The 19,729-nt window shown below is 46.1% G+C and overlaps 2 protein-coding genes and 1 long non-coding RNA gene across 5 annotated transcripts in view; 1 reads left to right on the top strand and 2 right to left on the bottom strand.

Moving 5' to 3' along the window:
* Positions 1-855: 855 nt before the first annotated feature.
* LOC310700017 lies at positions 856-9,957 on the bottom strand. The gene is made up of 2 exons (XR_014522358.1): positions 9,821-9,957; positions 856-1,111 (listed from the first exon to the last, which is right to left on the bottom strand). It is a non-coding gene; the product is annotated as an uncharacterized lncRNA (long non-coding RNA).
* On the top strand, positions 4,361-17,202 carry GNAT1 (G protein subunit alpha transducin 1). 3 transcript variants are annotated; one of them, XM_083488768.1, is made up of 9 exons: positions 4,364-4,877; positions 6,283-6,325; positions 7,246-7,387; positions 7,904-8,061; positions 9,817-9,945; positions 11,042-11,171; positions 12,040-12,193; positions 15,520-15,716; positions 16,318-17,200. In XM_083488768.1, the coding sequence occupies exons 1-8, from the start codon at positions 4,772-4,774 to the stop codon at positions 15,708-15,710; spliced, it is 1,053 nt and encodes a 350-aa protein (XP_083344894.1). In that variant the 5' UTR covers positions 4,364-4,771; the 3' UTR covers positions 15,711-15,716; positions 16,318-17,200. The 3 variants fall into 3 exon arrangements, with proteins under 3 accessions (XP_083344895.1, XP_083344894.1, XP_083344893.1); XM_083488769.1 differs by lacking the exon at positions 16,318-17,200 and having other exon boundaries at positions 4,361-4,877; positions 15,503-15,707; XM_083488767.1 differs by having other exon boundaries at positions 4,365-4,877; positions 15,520-17,202.
* A 1,227-nt stretch (positions 17,203-18,429) lies between these two features.
* GNAI2 (G protein subunit alpha i2) overlaps positions 18,430-19,729 on the bottom strand; it is a 136,939-nt gene continuing 135,639 nt past the window's right edge. The window contains exon 9 of the mRNA XM_083488765.1: positions 18,430-19,598. The gene's annotated coding sequence lies outside the window, so the exon portion shown is untranslated. The remainder of the gene's footprint in view (positions 19,599-19,729) is intronic.

Raw genomic sequence — 19,729 nt, forward strand, 5'->3', positions numbered from 1 at the left:
GGGGAGTTTCAGATAGAGAGTTTTTTCATGGACAGGGAGCAGGGAGAAGAAATTTGCAGAGACCTCATCCATCCATCCATCCGGTGGAGAGCAGGGGAGATTGGGAAAGAGAGTTTTTGCGTGGACAGAGACTGGTGGGTCGGAGAGCGTGAGCGGGGTTTTGTAAACCGTGTACCTTTGTACAGTAATGGATTGCTTTGAAGTCATTTATGCATTGGTTAAAGTAATTTTTAGGGGCCCCCCCATTCTACCTGTATTTTGTCTGAGCTGTCCTTTATTTTGCTTGACCAAAGGCGGCAGCCCTAGCTCTAAGTCACTTGGGGACCCTCCACACACAAAGGAGGCTCTTGTCTTCAGATCTTTGCCTTGCTATGAGTTGGAGGGTGATGAGGGGTGGAGTTGGAGGCAGAGGGCCCAAATAGAGTCACCCAGCAAGTGGGGCTAAGGGGGCATTGTCTGACCAAATGTTGTGTGTGAGAGAGAGAGTGGGATGGGGGGAGCACTGCTGCACTAAAAACTAATGACGAGCAGAACTGCCTTGAATTTTATCCTCCTCAATGTTACTCTGGAAGGTAATCTCAAAGCAGATCCTTCCTATCTAAATTGGCAGCATTTGACAGATCAACACTCTGACATAAGGCTCACTTTGGGAGCTGTGATGGCTGAAATAATAGTAAGCTAGCAATGGACAAGTCATTTTGCAAAGTCTCATGACAGGAGCACATTTGTAGTGATGGTTCTCCCTCTAGTGGCAGAAAGTCACATTGTTACTTGAGGTTAAGGAAGAGAAGATACTGTATGTTTGTCCTGCCATCCTTGTATCTGCCTCAACTGTGGGGACATGATGCAGACCACTTTTGTGGTTTCTAGAAGACATTTTATTATGATTGGAAAGGCAAATGAATTCAAAGCTCTCTGCACTGGTCATTTGCTAAATCTCTTCTGGAGAAGTCAACGTATGAGATACTGAAACTCTGTCTTTATGCTTCGGTTTCCTAAGCAGCAATATCTTGTGGGGATTCTAGTCAGCTGTTCCATCTCACTCTGTGTGTTCTAAAATCCATTTTCCAGCAGCTCCTCCAAATCAGACTGAGGCCAAATCCTGCTGGAACTGGTAAGATGATAGTGTTTGATCAGTTTCAGTGTCCCATCTCCCCCAGCATCCCGTTTCCAGCATGGGACAACCAGATGCTCTAGAAAGTCCATGTGCAAGGCACATGTCCCCCGAATCTGGCATTTAGAGATAAGTTCCACCTGTTATCCTCCCCCCCCCCCAAACAGGAGTGTTTTTGTTCAGGTTTCCTCCCTAATGGCCTCCTTCAGTATATTATTATATGCTGCAACAAACTCAAGCAGGGTATTCTGCCCACTCCACCCACTGTGGTTTTCTGTATTTCTTTTCCAATTGACACTCAACATTCTGTACGTACTGAGCATGCTGAAAATGCATTGGGCATATACTACTAATACCCACCTAGGAGGAATCTGGTTTGGTTTTTTTGCATTTACAAGCAGCATTATAGGCAAAAGCACCTCCGACTTAGCATGAAATGAAGAAAAATAACTGTATGGAACTATTCAGGAGTCATCAGGTGTCAAGGGTGCTCCTTAGCCAAAGGAATGCACGCAGTTGATAGTGCTTTATTGTCAAAGCTGACACTTACAGTAGCTCCTTGGCTCTGAATACCACACAAACTTGTTTAGTATCTAGGCAGCTTTTCCCAGGTCTGTGCTCTATGGAGCAGTTGCAGCAACAGAGGGCCATTCACTCTCCACTAGCTTATGTGTTTTCCCCCAGTGGGCTACGCACACACAGCCAGAGGCTGTGCCTGTGTGGAAGCTGCCTCTGCACTTCCCACATCAGTTCTCTCTTGGATCTAGGAGACAGTGGTGCAGGAGAGGGGGGCACCCGGAAGCACCCAGCCCTTCCCTTGCCTAGCCTAACCTGTCTATTTCTCCTCTACCCTCCAGCTCTGAATTTTCCCCTGTCTCCAACTCTTGCCTTCTGGCTAGAACAGTACCTCACAATTTACTGCCCGTTCTGCAGAGTCAACTCCAGTCCCACTTCCCTTAGTGCACACTAGTCAGCATCCTGCCAGTCCCTGATATTGGGTGCTGTTTCTTCTGCAAATGTCTGTCCTTGTTTGGAAGATGGATCCCAAGCTCTGCTTTTTGGCAAAGGCATTCATCTTTTTTCACAAGAGTATTAGTACCTTATCTCAGGAACAAGGCAAGTCAGTATGTTTTAAGTTTTCTTCCCGTATAACTATTTTTTTTTACTTAAATTCATATTATTTAAAGTTTTACATGTGCATTTTTAAAACATGGAAATAGCAGGTAAATAATACTAATAAAGATTCCTCAGCCTCAACAATAACATTTTGTTTTATCCTTTAAACACTTACTGATTTTTTTTTCTTTGCTGCCAAGCTTCTGTAGGCAATAAAGAAGACATTGTTCCATAGCAGTTAGTTGATGGTCTCTTATTTTTATTTTTAATGTGTTTTTATCGTATATAGGCAGTCTAGTTGTAAACCACTTAAATATTTTTATGATCTAAATATTTTTTTTATAAATAAATAAATAACCCTACCCTACCCAACATCTGGGACACGGGTGGCGCTGTGGGTAAAACCTCAGCACTTAGGACTTGCCGATCACATGGTCAGCGGTTCGAATCCCCGCAGCAGGGTGAGCTCCCGTCTTCCGGTCCCAGCTCCTGCCCACCTAGCAGTTCGAAAGCACCCTTAAGTGCAAGTAGATAAATAGGTACTGCTTTACAGCGGGAAGGTAAACGGCATTTCCATGTGCTGCGCTGGTGCTGGCTCGCCAGAGCAGCTTCGTCACGCTGGCCACGTGACCGGGAAGTGTCTCCGGACAGCGCTGGCTCCCAGCCTCTTAAGCGAGATGGGCGCACAACCCTAGAGTCGGACATGACTGGCCCGTACGGGCAGGGGTACCTTTACCTTTACCTTTTACCCAACATTTATAACATATAGTTCAACCACATATACAAACTTCTAAGAGGGAATAAGCAAGTTCACAAGAGACAAAAGACGGGGGGGGGGATGGAAGGAGGAATAACAGAAGGAAAGGGAGCAGGGAAGGTGAGTTTTAATATTCCCTTGCAGATCTAGATCAAACAGTTCCAGGAACAATGGCTAAATAGATCTCATTCACCTCCCATTAGTTAATCCTATTGCAAACCTGATTAACCATTACTGTCCATTATAAACACATTCCATTATTATTTCCAGAGAGGTGGCCACATCGGTCTCTTGCAGCAGAAACAAGAAGAGTCTTTTGGCACCTTAAAGACTAATGAAAGTATTATGCCATAAGCTTTGGTGGACTTCATCAGATGCATGAAGTGCTTTCCTGAATTGCAGGTACATCAGTATATACAGTGGTCCCCCGCAAGACGAATGCCTCGCAAGACGGAAAACCCGCTAGACGAAAGGGTTTTCCGTTTTTGAGCTGCTTCGCAAGACGATTTTCCCTATGGGCTTGCTTTGCAAGACGAAAACATCTTGCAAGTGTTCCGATTTTTTCCGCTCCCCCCCTTTTTCTAAGCCACCAAACCGCTAATAGCCTTTTAGCCGCTAATCCGCTAATCCTTTAATAGCCGCTAAGCCTTTAATAGCCGCTAAAGTGCTAATAGCGCTAATCCGCTAAGCCGCTAATAGGGTTGCTTCGCAAGACGAAAAAACCGCTAGACAAAGAGACTCGCGGAACGGATTAATTTCGTCTTGCGAGGCACCACTGTATCTCCATGTGCATATGTACCTGCAGAAACTCACAAATTAAACAATCCATTTAAAAACCATGTTGGGGGGAATGGTTCTTTGAATTAGGCAGCACCAGGCACTCCCTGCAAGTATTCCACAAATAACTGGGTCATACTTTAGTATATATTCACCTGTCAATAGCACTCACATTTTAGCAGAGCCGGTGTAAGAGAGCACTGCAATTGAATCTGTGAGATCTGGATGCTGTTCTTAGTCAAGAACTCATTGTATGTAGATAACATTGTCCCTCACACTCATTTCTACTTCTGTAAATCACCCAAAAAAATCTAATTTGCAGGTCATATTTATTAATAGTTTGGGGGTGATTTTACAAGTAGTTTTTATTAGCCTCCCCATCTTGAGGGAATTGGAATGGCCCAATCAAGCTAACTGTCCTCTTTCAAGCTGTGATAAAATTCACTCAGAAGCCAGAGTGAGGTGGAAGCAAAAGGGCCATTTGGAAACCAATCCACTGTAGCTCTCCCTATGCTACTATAGCAGGAGGAGTGAGGTGTGACTTGGAGGGAGGGGTCTGCTTTGACAGTGTTGATGCTTCCCTCCAGGTCAAGAGCAAATAGAAAATGGAAACTGCTGAGTTTAGCATGCGGGGGGATTTGAGGGGCTTTATCTCAGGAATAGATTTGAGCAGCTGCTGAGCAAAGCAAGTCAGATTAAACTAAGAGGCAGGTCCTGCGGGTGTATTGCTCCAGGCTCTTATTCACCTGTTCTCACTTCACATTGGCCAATACTGACCATCTGACCCCCACCGGGTGGCGAAGTCCTCCCACCTGCAAGGCAGAAAGTGGCTGGTGCTGGAAAGGGGCGGGAGCAGCCATCAATATTGAAACATCTCAAGGGTGCAAGACTAGGAAGGTTCTGTGTGGAATACTTCTGGGCTGGACAGAAAGGCCAAACCACAGCAGGACGTGCTGGAGGTCCCACAGAGGCTTGTCGGGATCCTCTCTTGCTGAACGAAAAAGACGATGGGTGCAGGCGCCAGTGCAGAGGAAAAACACTCCCGTGAGCTGGAGAAGAAACTGAAGGAAGATGCTGAGAAGGATGCCAGGACAGTCAAGCTACTGCTTCTTGGTAAGTCCACCCCCACAGGCGGTCACTAAGGCTTTGCCCTTGTTGTGACTTACTTCTCCCCCTTGCTGACCCCCCTCCCAATACTCCCATTTCTTAGCACATCTGAAAGCTGGTGCTGTAGATGTTTGTGGTGAACGTATCTGTACCTTTCCAACAGCAGCTATTTGGATCCTCAAATTCTGAGGAACCTGCCCAATGGCAGTGCTACAGAGCCAACAAGGCATTATTGCAACCGCTCCATCCCCCTTTTCCATCTCAGTGTGGGGCTTTGTCCAGTGGCATAGTGTCTGGTTCTTATGAGGCAAGGCAAGGGTGAGTGCAAACACAACACAGGGAAGGAGGTAGCAGCACGTGTGTGTGCGCGCACACACACACACACACACACCATCTCCTGCCCTTAGCTGTGATGCCCTCATCATTGTGTGTGTGTGCCTGCACCGTTTGTTTTCTGTGAAGCATTGCAGCTAAGCTGCCCATGGCCCAGATCACGTTATCTCTGCCATAAAGGTGAGCAGTGCTTAAAGCAATCTTAACCAAAGCCTTTGGGCCCAGGTAATCCTCCACAGCTCACTTGCGGCAGCACCAGCATAGATCCATGTCTGGAGGGAAGTTCATTATAAGGAAAGAAAGAAAAGACATGCCCTGTGAATTGATCACTCACAGGGCCACCATGACCTCGCAGCCCAAGTCAGCAAAGCTATTACAACAGCCCTGCTGTCACCATACTTGGAATAGTTATTCCCCCCCTTCTACCATAACATGCTCTTCCCCTCCCTTCCCCAAACTTGGCATGTATCCGTCAAAGTTTGAAAAATATAAAAGAGGTAGAGAGGTAGGCTTGTCAACTGACCCCAAACCCCAGCCTGGACTGCTCTTGGGCACTGCCCTTCAATCTGCAGTGATTGGCAATTGAAGCTTTTCACAGCAGGGAGGTACCTGCTGTAAGTATCTGCACATTGAGCAGCTGTTAAAGGCACAACTACAATGGCTGGTTGGAAACTGGCAGCCCTGGATGATTCAAGGCCTCTCCCCGCCTCTGGTTGTTTAATGTTGTATTCATCCCCAAAGTGTATTAAAAGCAAAACTGCTAACACGCTTCATGAACCCATATATTGCAGCTGCTAAGGCAAAAACTGCTAAGGTGGTTTGGATTGTGTATTCTAAACATATCCAGGACAGGCTGTGTGTCATATATAGCTCTGTCCTCCAACACTGGACAATGGCCTGGGGGTGGGAAGCAACAGCCCGAGGGACTACCCCTGCTGCCCCCATCCTTCACTCTGCCTCACCCACTTCACCTCACCATAAACCTCCCAGCAGGTCATTTCTTGTGGATTTTGTGTCATAGATTTTTGAGTCAAATACAGATTAAAATCTCTTTTCCTTTCTATTTTTCCCTCACCAGGAGCTGGAGAATCAGGGAAAAGCACCATTGTCAAGCAAATGAAGTATGTGTGTGCACAGGCAGCTATTCCTTGCCCACTACAATAACTCTTAAAGAGTGATAGTGAAACTGTACTAATAGGAATTCCTTAGCATACCCAATTGCATTCTCATCTGGAAGAGACTAGTAATGCAGAAGTGCAGACAACCCCCCTTCTTACAAGGCCACTACACAGACTATGTTTTTAGGTGCACACCCATGATGTTTTAAGTGAACACCTAAAAGCACAGTGTTTGTACACAGCAAGCATGTTTGCACATACAAGTACATCCTTCAAGGCGCGGATTACTGCTCCCTGTAAAGCGTGTACTCGTTGCCAGCAGCTGGAGGGGAATGCAGTCAAACATGCTGGGAAAGAACTGCTGGCTGGCTTTCTGCATTGTTTTTATCTCCATGGTAGGTAATTTCCTCTAAGAGTTGGGAGAGGAAGAAGGGAAAATTAGCTGGTCACCTCCCCACCCACAGCTTTCCCTAAACCTAGAGACATTTCCTCCACACACACTGTTCCAAAGGTTTCTTTCTGGCAAAATATTCTGAAGCCATTTCTAAAATCTTTGTTCTTCATGGTGGATTTGCTTGACTCCCGTCTAACCAGACAGTACTGCTAAACTTTTCATGGCCCTGGAGAGACCTAAGCTGGTAGAGGCCTTTCTGACACATGCAGCAGAATGAAAAATTATTGTTGTTGTTGTTGTTGTTGTTAACAACCCACCCTTCACTTTGAAGTCTCAGGGCAGGTTACAGCATTAAAACACTTCAGCATAGAGTCATGTGCTGGAACGGCTCCAATGCCAAGCTAAGTGTCTGTCATCTCTGGCCTCTGGCCCCATTAGCTGGCCTCTCAGCAGTTCCCTCCCTGCCCAACATCCTTTAGCACACTAGTCAAGACCTGCTGGATTGATTTTCTGCCCTTACCTTTCACAGAATTATCCATCAGAATGGTTACTCATTAGAGGAATGCTTGGAGTTCATCTCCATTATTTACAGCAATACTTTGCAGTCCATGTTGGCCATTGTGAGGGCCATGGGCACACTCAACATCCAGTATGGAGACTCAGCCAGGCAGGTGAGTTACTGAGGAGTGGACTTTCTCCCAATGGGAATAAAAAAAAGGTAAAGGACCCCTGACAGTTAAGTCTGGTCATGAACGACTCTGGGGTTGTGGCGCTCATCTTGCTTTACTGGCTGAGGGAGCCAACATTTGTCCGCAGTTTTTCCAGGTCATGTGGCCAGAATGACTAAGCTGCTTCTGGCGAAACTAGAGCAGTGAACGGAAACGCTGTTTACCTTCCTGCCGGAGTGGTACCTATTTATTTATTTACTTACACTTTGATGTGCTTTTGAACTGCTAGGTTGGCAGGAGCAGGGACCGAGCAACAGGAGCTCACCTCACCGTGGGGATTCAAACCGCCGACCTTCCAATCGGCAAGCTCTAGGCTCAGTGGTTTAAACCACAGCACCCAATGGGAATAGTCATCTATTAATTAATCTATTTATTGTTATCATAATCAGAGGCTGATTTAAAGGGAAGGGCATTGGGGTGCTTTATTGCACTTAACTTTGCCTCCTTTCTCAACTGCAGGATGATTCCCGGAAGCTGCAGCACTTAGCAGACACCATTGAAGAAGGCTGCATGTCGAAGGAGATGTCCGACATTATCTGCCGGCTCTGGGAGGACACCGGCATCCAAGCCTGCTTTGAGAGGGCCTCAGAGTATCAGCTGAATGACTCGGCTGGCTAGTAGGAACCCATTGCTTACACCCCTTGAGGCAAAGGCCCCTTGAGGCAAAGTTACCACAGGAGCGCAATTCTATTTATTTCATTTATGAATCGCTTCCTATGAAGCATCTCAAAATGATTTCACAATACAATAAAAACATCAGTAAAACAACACACACACACAATTTAAAATCTAATGCATATAATGACTAAGGCTTTTTAAAAAATCCTCTTAGAAGGTTTGTTGAAAGAGGAAATCATCTTCAACAGCCACTGAAAAAGCAGCAGAGATGGCAACGACTGGGTGCACCTGGAGTCACACATCTCTTCCCACTGAACTAACATAGTTGCATGTTTGGGAACTTTCTTAAGACATTTATATTGGGAACTTTCTTTTTTCCCCAATATATTTTTTATTCATTTTCAAATACAAATTTAAACAACCAAATCTCATTTCATCACAAATTTCCCCTTTTTTTTACTTCCCTCAGTTTCTCTGTCAATCTTCCGTTTAATTTCTATTTTTAACGCATTTCTAATTACATATTGCCTTTAGAAATCTCTTCCCCCCCTCTTGATCTCTTTTTTACAATATTCCTCAATTCTTCACAGAGCCTCTTGGAAACCCACAAACGTTGTTTGCTCATCACATAATTTTTTCAGATAATCTGTAAACCTTCCCCAATCTTCAGTAAACTTTTGATCTCGCTGGCATCGAATCTTCCCTGTTAGTTTGTCCAATTCTGCGTATTCCGTCAATTTCAGTCTCCACTCTTCCACAGATGGTAATACTTCCTGTTTCCATTTCTGGGCCAGAAGTATTCTCGCTGCAGTTGCTGCGTATTAGAAAAGTTTACAGTCCTTCTTATTAATTTAATTTCCTACCATTCCTAAGAGAAAGGCCTCCGGTTTCTTAACAAATGTATATTTCAACATCTTTTTCAATTCATTATATATCAATTCCCAGAAACCTTTCACCTTCTTACATTCCCACCACATGTGATAGAATGTCCCTTCTTTTTCCTTACTTATTACATGTTTTATACATTTTTGCTAGTTTTACTGGTGTTATATACCATCTATACACCATTTTCATTACATTTTCCTTTAACACAGTACATGCCGTAAATTTTAATCTTTCATTCCATAGTTTTAACCATATATTCTTAAGAGATATTTGTGCATCTCTGACAGAATATGCCTGCTCCATAGGCAAGCCCAGCAAGCATAGAAATCTAGGGGAGAGCAAGTCCTTATGCTCAGCCACTCTTGGGCAGCCTTCACCCGCTGCAACTGACAAGGTGCTTCCCTAAGAAGCAGAAACTTGAAAGGTAATTCAAGAAGGAAGGTTGAGATCAGGAAACTTCAGCTTTGCTGAATTTGAGCAGTACAGCAGAGTACTTAGCAGCCACCTTCCTGCTGCTGATTCTTTAAGAACAATGTAATTTTTTTCTGATACAACCTGCCACTCACCTTGTCCAACGCACATGGCCACAGGAAACACAGGAAGCTGCCTTAGACCATGGATCCATTGGGTTCAGTATTGCCTAGACTTAGTAATGTCTACACTGACTTGCAGAGACTCTTCAGGGCTTCAGGCAAGAGTCTCTTCCAGCCCTTCTTGGAGAGATGTCAGAGTTTGAGCCTGCCAGCATGCAGAGCAGGTGTTCTGCCCCTGAGCCCTGGTTCTTCCCCATTGTGACTGCCCACTCTGAAGACCAGAGGTCTCTCAGGTCTAGTTCACATGGTAACCCCGGTACCTTTCTCTATTCACAGTTACCTGAGTGACCTGCCGCGACTAGTGGCCCCTGGATATGTCCCCACAGAGCAGGATGTTCTCCGCTCCAGGGTTAAGACCACGGGCATAATTGAAACCCAGTTTTCCTTCAAGGACCTCCACTTCAGGTATTGTATGACTGTGGCTGGCGGACAGCCGACCATTAAGGAAGATTGCAAATGAGGGTGGATCATGCATCTGTGGAAGCAGTAACTGGTACAGCATTGTGATGAAAGGCATGAGTTTTGACTCCCCCTCCCAATCCACCACTGGAACTCCCAATTCAGCCATGAACAGGATGATTGGTTTTAGGCAAGCTGCTCCCTCCTGGCCTCCCCACTTCCACCTGTGGTATGATAATATTGGCCTGCTTTATAGCACTGTGCCAGTGTACGGGAAGGGCTTTGGGCAATTAGGAAAAATCATTCCATAAGTACCAAGTATTATCATTATTAGTGCACTGGGGAGGGATGTAATTTAGTTAACCTGTTCTCCATTTTACGTCATTCTGGGGATGCTTTCAATCTTTCCTTTTTGTACGCCAAAGGTCGGACAATAAATCAGTATAGCAATAGGGGCTGCCCCTGTTTAAGAGAGCCAGTGAGGTGCAGTGGTTAGACAGTCAGCTGGGGCGGGGAGCGGGGATGGTCCCAGGTTAAAATCTCCACTCAGTTAAGAAGAATCTCACTGGGTGACCTTGCGCAAGTCTGTATTGTTCAGATGAAAGTACCCCCAGAGGGTTGTTGGAAGGAGATAATGCAAGTTGAAAACTTTCCTTTAATGGGAAAAAGGAGAGAGAGAAAGGTACATAATTTAAATATCTTGTACCTCTGTTATTCATGTAATTGATAATCCAGCACAACCCTGATAGGTATACACAATGGTGTAATTAGGTGATTTTAGATTTTGGGCTAAGTGGCCTTACCAGAGGGAGCGGAGGTTGGGTGTCTCTTTAAGATGGTCCTGTGTATTACTTCACTCACTTCAAATTCTGGGAAGCCATCTCTGCTGTGCTTGTCCCCTTGTCATTCTCACTCAGTCCCAGAGATAATAAATGCTCACCCGTCCAGTTTGACGGTCAGCTCTTCATTCACCTCGTCCTTAAGGACCACGTTTTGGGGCCCCTATGGCTCACTGCAAACCTTTCCCCATCAATTTGCAGTAACACATTGGGGACTGCTGGGGAAGGCTGTTCAGAACAAGCCTGTCTTAACTTCCTGGCAGGATGTTTGACGTGGGCGGCCAGCGCTCAGAACGCAAGAAGTGGATCCACTGCTTTGAAGGGGTCACTTGCATCATATTCATTGCTGCCCTCAGCGCCTATGACATGGTCCTGGTGGAGGACGACGATGTGGTAAGTAGCACCTCAAGGTATATTAAGATCTTTTCGACTTTGGCTGCCAGGATTTGTAAATAGGCATGACGGATTAGTGGCAGAGGTAGTGTGCTGGAATGGTTGCAGTGTCAGACTGGGGAGATCAGCGTTCAAATCCTCACTAAGCCATGAAGCTCACTGGGCAAGTCACTCTGCTTAACCTACCTCAAAGGGTTGTTGTGAGAATAAAATGTGTGTGCCCTACAGCTGCCATGAGCTCATAGAAGGAAACATGGTGTATAAATAAGACATACCACATTTTCCCGTGTTTAAGACGATTTTTTTTATTATAATTAAATGTTAAGAATTGGGGGTTGTCTTATACACGGATAGTGCAGAGGGGGCAATTAGTAGAGGCCGCTAACAGGAGATTGTCACCGGCAATAGATAGGGTGATTGTGGCTGCAGCAAGGCCTGTTGGCAATTGGCTGCTGCTCCAGCAATTGTGTGGGCGATTGGTGGCCAGCGGCCAGACGATTGGTGGCTTTGGCAAGGCGTGCGATTGGCAGCGGCGGTGCAGCATGTGAGCAATCCCCCCCCCCAAATAGCTCAACAACTCTGGGCAATCCCCCCCCCCCCAAAGCTGAACAGCTCTTGGCAATTTCCCTCCACTTGGGGTCCCAAAAAATAGAAAAATATGGTAAGTAGTGCCGAGACTGAACTGGCTGTGGCATATCATGGTGAAATGACCTAAAGGGGATTAGGATAGTGTTACAGAATGCAGCTTCTGTACATTTAGGACACAGTTCTTGCCTACTGAAAGGCAGAGGAGCAAAGTTTCTCATAAAATCTGGTTTAGGTCTATGGTTGAAATTGAAGGTCTTTCTAACCCTGCCTTCCCTTCCAGAATCGCATGCATGAGAGCCTGCACCTCTTCAACAGTATCTGCAACCACCGCTACTTTGCCACCACCTCCATTGTTCTCTTCCTCAACAAGAAAGACGTTTTCCAGGAAAAGATCAAGAAGGCCCATCTCAGCATCTGCTTTCCAGATTACGATGGTGAGTTCCCAGCGTGCAACATCCACATTGGTGTGGCTGCAGCATCTTCTAGCGGGAGTGGGGCACTGACAGCCCCCCCCAGATTCTGTTGGATTCCAACTCCCATCAAGCCTAGCTAGCATGACCAGTGTTGGAGGGTTACGGGTGTTGCAGTCTAGCTCTTGGATAGCTCAGTTGGTTAGAGTGTGGTGCTGATAACACCAAGGTTGCTGGTTCGATCCCCATATGGGACAGCTGCATATCCCTGCATTGCAGGGGGTTGGACTAGATCAGTGTTTCCCAACCGGTGTTCCGCGGCACACTACTGTGCCGTGAGACGTTGGCTGGTGTGCCGTGGGAGGGAGGCGGGCGAGTCGGGCGGTGAGAGGCGGCGGCAGCGAGGATCCGCGTCGAGCCGGGGGCGGCTCCGCGGTGGTGGTGCCGAGGTTTCTCTCTCCATTCTCCCCTCACACACACACACAGGAAATAACACAGGATCAGCTGACAGGACCCAGCCAATGGGGCAGCGGCGGGGCAGCGCGTGCAAAAGGGAGGAGCGCGAGACAGCGGACGAGGAGGAGGCCGGCATGTCCGGGCAGCAACAGCAGCAGCAGCAACTCCCGGCGACGGCTCCTCAAGCCCCGGGCAACCCTACTCCCTCACCGGCCTCAGCCGGCCTCCTGCTCCACCCGCCGCCGCCTCCCCCGCTGCCGCCGGCCACCTCGGCCCCGCCGCCGCCCCCTCCTCCGCCCGCTATCGCCGCCACCACCACAACAGCCGCCGCCGCCGTCCCTCAGTCCCTCGCTTTGCTGCCTCCTCCCCCCCCACCCCAAAGCTTGGAGGTTCCCCGGCAAGGGGGAGGGGAAAAAATTGAAAACTTTCACTTTCGTGCGTCCCTCCCGGCGTGACGCTGCGCGCTGACGTCACGGGGCTGTAATGGTGGTGTGCCGCGAGATTTTTTTCATCAAACAAGTGTGCCTTTGCCCAAAAAAGGTTGGGAAACACTGGACTAGATGATCCTCAGGGTCCCTTCCAACTCTATGACTCTATGAGCATCTGGAGGGCCACAGGTGTCCCATCCCTTGTCTCCTAGTGAGCAGAAATGCTGGAATTTGCATGGTAGATGCAGGAAGAGAGTTTTCTCTTTTTTAATTCTGAAAAAGGCTTCAGAAGATGAACACCAGCACAGTTGACTAGTTTCAGACTGGTCTGGTATTTTTATCAAATAAGCAAGAAATGGAAAATTGCATACATTTTGATGAAGTAAGGAGGAAATAAATTACCAAGGGCTGTACCATCATCCCACCCGCCTTTCCCAGAAAGATGGTGGTACTAGATGAGGACTATAATATCACAATGAAGCAAGTTTTAATTTCTTCATCTCCACAAAGGCTCCCTCTTGTCAACCTAGAGGGTCAAATAATGCATTTGGTACAACTGGCACCATACAAAGATGGCCCAAGGAACACATTATTTTTGCAGCTGGCCTAACCATGTTAGAATTCATGAGTTAAGCCATGCTGACTTTCTGAATGACACCCACTTCTATTATTTCATGGAGCTGTTAACAACACTCCTCTATTTTCTTGGGTAGATGCTGCATTAATCATGTGACTGGGGATGGGGAGGGCTGCAGGCAGGAATGGGAAGAGTTGGCCCTTTGTGCCCCCGGTGGAGAGCTTGGCGCTGTGTGTGCTTGGTGCTGTCTTGAACTTTTATTACAATGAGAAAGTAGATGGAGTATTTCATTTGCTCCCTTGGAGCAAAAGGAACAAGTTACTTTCTGTAATCTATGGATATTATCTTGCAGGGAGAGAAGGTGGGTGTTCCCTTTTGTGGAAAAACCCAAAAACAAACATGTTTTGGGAAAGATGCCACTAGGGGGCCTCGGTGCTCTATGAAACATGACACTCCTCTGCCACGTAAACCAGAACCAGCATCTCCAGTGATCTTCCAAGGGCTGTGTGACAGACAGAACTTTTTTTTTTTAGTTTTCACACTTCTGTCTTGCCTATTATTCCTCATATTAGTCTTTAAAATTGCATTCCTCCAGCTCCTACCAAATGCAGGCACTTCAAATGTGCTGTTCTTGGTGTGGTCATGGTTAAAAAGCTGAATGCATGCAAAACTCCTATTGCCCCCCCCCCCCTTTTTAAGGAGCCATTGGATGTTGCAAATGGAGAGGGAGGGTGGCTTAACCAATCCCCCCTTGGCCATTTTGTTGCTCAAAATTGCCCCTAACTGCCTTTTCACCCACAGTGGAAAAGTCAAGAGTTGGGACTGATGCCCAAACTAGGAGCAATGAGAGCATCTCTTTACCTTGGGTTCTGGTCCAAATCCTGTCTAAAGCAGGGGACACTGGCTTAGCCTTTAGCAGGGAAGCATGTGTCTAGGCTAACCCTGCCCCCCTTACCTCCCCGACAGATGCTTTTCTCCTCAGCTACTGCAGTAAGTAGCAGCAGTGAGTTCAGCTGGAAGAGAAGTACTGGGTGGTTAGAGGGAAGGCTTAGATCCCCTCATCTGCACACCACTTCTGCTTTCAGTACTGGCCCCTCAGTTCCCTACTTGGTATATGTGATTGGAACAGACAAACAGACCTGATGTCACATCCAGTTTTACCCTTCGCATGAAATTTGTATTATTTTAGGGCCAAATATGACTCAATACTCTTTCCAATAAGAAAAATATCTGGAAAACCCGGGGGTTATCAAAATATCAAACTTTTTAATAAAAAAGCATGATTATTTGAATCCGAGAAAGTTCTAAAGTACCATTTGAAAGCCTAGAGAACCCTGGAAAGCTGCACATACTTAGCAGTCCCCACACCCCTTTCACCAAATGAGCAAGTTTTTAGGAAAGAGCTTTCTTACAAATGTCAGATGAGGTTTATATGAAGGACGAGGGCCCCTAAGATATGCAGATTCTGAAGTTACCTGGGGAATTACAGAACATCGAAAGGGATGTTCTGTGAGCAACAGAAATGTGAGGTACAGAGCACTTCCCACTTTTGCTATAATTATTGCTATCATGTCAAACAAAGTGATTAAGCTGCAGCAGCTGCCGTGCTCTGCATGGCAGAGATTGGGATAAATTCTTCACAGCCTGAGGTCCAGCAGGTTTCAGGTTTAGTGTGGTGGACAGGGGGCACGTCATAGTTGTGTCCAATCTCAACTTGCCCCAGGAGGCATATATCACAATAAATAATTAGAGCCCTGCCTCATTTGTGGGTGGAGGATGATTCCAAGGCAGGAGGTATCATGTGGAAATGTGTAGAGGCAATTTTTTTAAAAACCAATTCCTAAGTGAAGCTGCTCTCTGATACCATCCCAGCATCCGTGTCTATACAGGGTCCAATACCTACGAGGATGCCGGTGCCTACATCAAGGTGCAGTTCCTGGAGCTGAACATAAGGAAAGATGTGAAGGAAATCTACTCACACATGACCTGTGCCACAGACACCCAGAATGTCAAGTTTGTCTTTGATGCTGTCACTGACATAATCATCAAAGAAAATCTGAAGGACTGTGGCCTTTTCTGACTGCAGGTGGGTTTTTCTCCCAGGTTGTTCAACTCTATGCAGTGGGTAAGCCAAGACCCCACTTTCCTAATGCAAATGGTCAGGCGGAACCTGTTGTATTATTTGATTGTGCAATGAGAAGTAAAGCAGCCTTCTGCAGCAGAGCAAGGCAGACTCTTGGCGTCACCACTGAACCATTTGGGGGGGGGTGTGGAGTGGGAGGCCTGTATCTCAAAATTGGATGATAAATACCTTGCACATAAAAGGTCAAAGATCACAGTTCAGTGTCTGACATCTCCAGTTTGGTAGTAGGTGATGTGAAACCACGCTGGTCTGAGGCCCTGAAGAACTGCTTCCAGGGAGAGCAAATGAGTTTTAGACAAGCAACTTGGCCTAGTAAGCAATGAATTCCCATGGTCCCTTAACAACAACAGAGGGCAAGCGCCCAAGCCCTGCTTGTGGGAATCTGTGAGGAGTTGGGTTTGCCGATATGCAGAGCAGGATTCTTGCTCTGAGCCAGCAAAGCTATTCGGTTGCTAGGATAGGGTAGGCCAAAGTGGCTTTCAAGGAAAACTAGTTGCTAAGTGGGATCTTTGTTCCTCACTTTGTACACCTTTTCTCTCTCTAGGTATTCCTGGCCCTTCTAGTGAAATGCAGCATTGCAAATTCAGCAGTGTGAAAGGGAAGCTTTCCCCTCACCTGAGCTTATGCACTCATTCGCATTCGTTCTTGCATGCTGGCTGGCTATAGTGATCCACATATGGGGAAAGGAGTTTCTCCCTCATCTGAGCTAAGCCAGACAAAAGATTCTCCATCCCGTCATGGGCGTTTAATTGACCCCCTGGAGTTGGAACTCTGAGATTACTAGGCAGCTTCCAAATACACCCCAGGAGTGTTGACCGCTACCTCTTCCTTGACACCCAGGAAAAGCAGACAAGAGCTTCATTCTGGTAACTCACTTTCTACCTAAGCCACCTCTGTGGTGTGGGAGTTGTTAAGCATGTGTGGAGTTTCCTCCCATATTGGGCTTGTTTGCGGAGTCCTGACAGTTTAGGAAAGCTTTTTCTTTCTGTCCCCTTTGATTTCTGCTCTTGTAAATAGTGGGCACTTGCTAGGCTTCTTATAGGTGTACTAGGGCACTAACACACCTGTGCACACAGGGTGCTGCAGTAGCACGAGTAGATGGAGAGAGATTCGAGTCTTTACACAAGGTGCAAAAGCTTGAAAGCCAAACTCCTGGCCAAGGCAGAAGTCAAAATCTTAGAGCTATCCTTAATACAAGATTTCAGTTTTAATTTTTGCTTAAATGGCATTTTCTCAGCATGGTTCTCTAGTGAAGCCTTTTCTTTGTTTCACTGGGGGGCTCTGTAATTATCTGTAGCAGCACCAACAGTCTGTGCCCAAACACAGTGACCTCACAATATCACAAATAGCTGGTTTTATCAATAAATAAGCACATTTTTTTCTTTATACTTTATCTCTTTCGTTTCTAGTACTTAGAATCATTTATCTATTACTCTTTCTTTAGCTTGGAGTGATCTGTATTTAGTTACTAGTTCTTAGAGCTATTTTATGTGATCCTAATTCACCTGCTGGGTCATTCAGGAATTACTATCCCAATTCTTTTGGCTGGGGAGGGGGAGACATCTATAAGACCCTACAAAAGTGTATTTTAAAATAGAGTTGTGCTATAAAACAACATACTTCACACCCATGTATATATGGCTGTGGTTATTTAAAGCATGCTGAATGGGAAAGTACATTAAAAATGGCAGTTATGGTACATTAACTGGAGGCTACAGGAACTGTGCAAAAGAAGGCCGCACCAGCCATGGATTCTGCACAGATCCCAGCCAGTCAATGTTCATAGATCCTAAATAATGTAATGACATGTGCAGATTCAGTAAACAGGGAATTCCACACATTTTCTGATCACTTGGACACTGAAAATTTACAGGTCAACATAGATTTATATAACACATTGAACACAATCTGAGAGAGCAGGCATACTGACTGCACAATGGACACAATTCCTTTTTCATCTTTCTATTATGTGCACGTTTTCCACATCTGAATATGCACAACAGCTACTTTCCCTGCACATTTGGTTTATGTGCACACTCCCTGCGCCAACCTCAGCACCACCAAAAAAGAAAAGAAAAAAAAGATAGTTCCTCATGGTATTTCCAAGCAGAGGTCTCTAATGGGAACCTTGAGAGATGGCTTTCACAGAGTTGCTCAAGTTAGGAAAGGTTCTTCTTTGCTGTCTATGATATGTCTCTGGCTTCCTCCCAGCCAAGCGAGGAAGCCAGTGGTGTAGTCCACACCATGCAGCAAATGGTTACACACATCCCCTAATCAGCTGTGGGGGCTGGGAATGGCAGGTGATCTGCTGCACTGGACACTGCTAGAAAGGCTAGGAGCCCATGTGTTATCTTAAGACTTTACTCATTCACGCTTGTTCTGAGAAGTGCGATTTCCAAGGGTTGTGGCTGATCATAAACTTAAACAAAGCCATGTGCCTGAGTTTTATCTAAACCAAACCACTTGCAAACCTTGAAGTGCAGATGATGCCAGACTGATGGAACGCCTTTCAGAGCCATGTGCAAAGCCAGCTCTTCGGTGCTGTGTTGTGTTTTCGTGGCCCCGGTTTAAAGCAAAATGGTCTGGCGAAATCCATTTGGCAATGCAGAAGTCCTCACTGGTGCGTGCAAGAGAAGCAATGCAGAGTAAACAGGGCTTTCTTTCTACTTTTTATTATTTCAAACCGTGTGAACAATTTGGTAAAACATTGTGATAAAAGCTAGGCTGCGTCTTGACGGTTACTAATGGCCCCGGTGCCCATCGACTGCCCGGCAGGCAGGACCGCTTAACATACAGCAGTGTTTCCTCAACTGATACTACAGTTAGAGCTAAGAAAATACATTAAAATAGACCTGACATTACAGCAACCTCAGGCCCTGGGGTGGGGCACAAAGGAATGGAAAGAAGTCCTTAGTGGAATCTTAGCCCTTAGGAACCTAATTCTGTGGCCAGGAAGAAAAGGTGTTTTAAACCCATGGGCGCTGCCCCCTCATAAAAAGCTTGGCCTGGACCACAGCAGAAAGGGAGAAAAGGGCTGGGGGGAAGAGAAAGGGGGAGTCCATTTTATGCTAATCTAAAACACAATGCACATTGAAGCAAACTAAGAAACAGATGTAAACATACAGACACCCTCAAGGCACAAAATTTACTAGAGAAGATGAGCTCATGTTGGGCAACTCAACTGTTTACTACATGACATTTTAAATAAGGGTTTCTTTTTTTAAAAAAAAAAGGTTTTTAAAAAAAATAGGTCAACTTTTCCTGCACAAGTTGGCTTCTGGAGGAATGTTTTTTTCGTTTTCTTGCCAGTCTGTGCAAATCATGGAGGTAGGAGCTGAGAAGCTTGCTCCATGGCAAGAGCTCCACCTGTTGGAAGGTGAAAAACAAATGGACAGTGGTTTGCTTTGGCAGAGCCAGACAGAGGTTTGCTTGGACCATTTGCCTTAAAAAAAAAGGAAAGGAAAAATCATTAAAAACATGTCCAAAGCCCCTTGACCGGTTACCTTCTGCACTTCAGCTTTAAAAAATAAAAATGGACATACATGGAAATGTTACAGCTATGGCAGGCCACCAATCATTGGTGCTTCAGTAAGGCTTTGTGGGCACAGGGATAGGATACAAGCAGCCTGCAAGAGGCACCCGGGACAGCACAGAGCAGGGGAAGCAATGGAAACTGTCCCTCGGACAGGCAGAAACTCCAAAGTCTCATCATTAGGGAAATGAAAAGGAATGGAACAAAAATGTAAGAAGCAGAAGTCATTAAATGGTGCAGTCCTCCCTTCATCAAAACCAGCCTCTTCCTCATATGGAGCAGTTCAAGTAATCCTGCAAAAGGAGAGAGCACAGAAAAGTGAATCAGCTCAAGCTGGAAGAAGAGTGCACTGGCCACAGGCATTGGCAGGACCCCTGGAGCTGCTTTTGGAGTCTGCTGCCTCTGATTTTCTGCACATCTGTCA

Source organism: Podarcis liolepis (assembly GCF_965112155.1).
Source record: "Podarcis liolepis genome assembly, chromosome: 2".
In the NCBI taxonomy this organism is placed as follows: Eukaryota; Metazoa; Chordata; class Lepidosauria; order Squamata; family Lacertidae; genus Podarcis; species Podarcis liolepis.

Coding starts and splice junctions, on each gene's coding strand:
- GNAT1 (XM_083488768.1), top strand. CDS start 4,772: ATGGGTGCAGGCGCCAGTGCAGAGGAAAAACACTCCCGTGAGCTGGAG. Junction 6,326..7,245: donor ACCATTGTCAAGCAAATGAA/GTATGTGTGTGC, acceptor TACCTTTCACAG/AATTATCCATCAGAATGGTT. Junction 8,062..9,816: donor CTGAATGACTCGGCTGGCTA/GTAGGAACCCAT, acceptor CTCTATTCACAG/TTACCTGAGTGACCTGCCGC.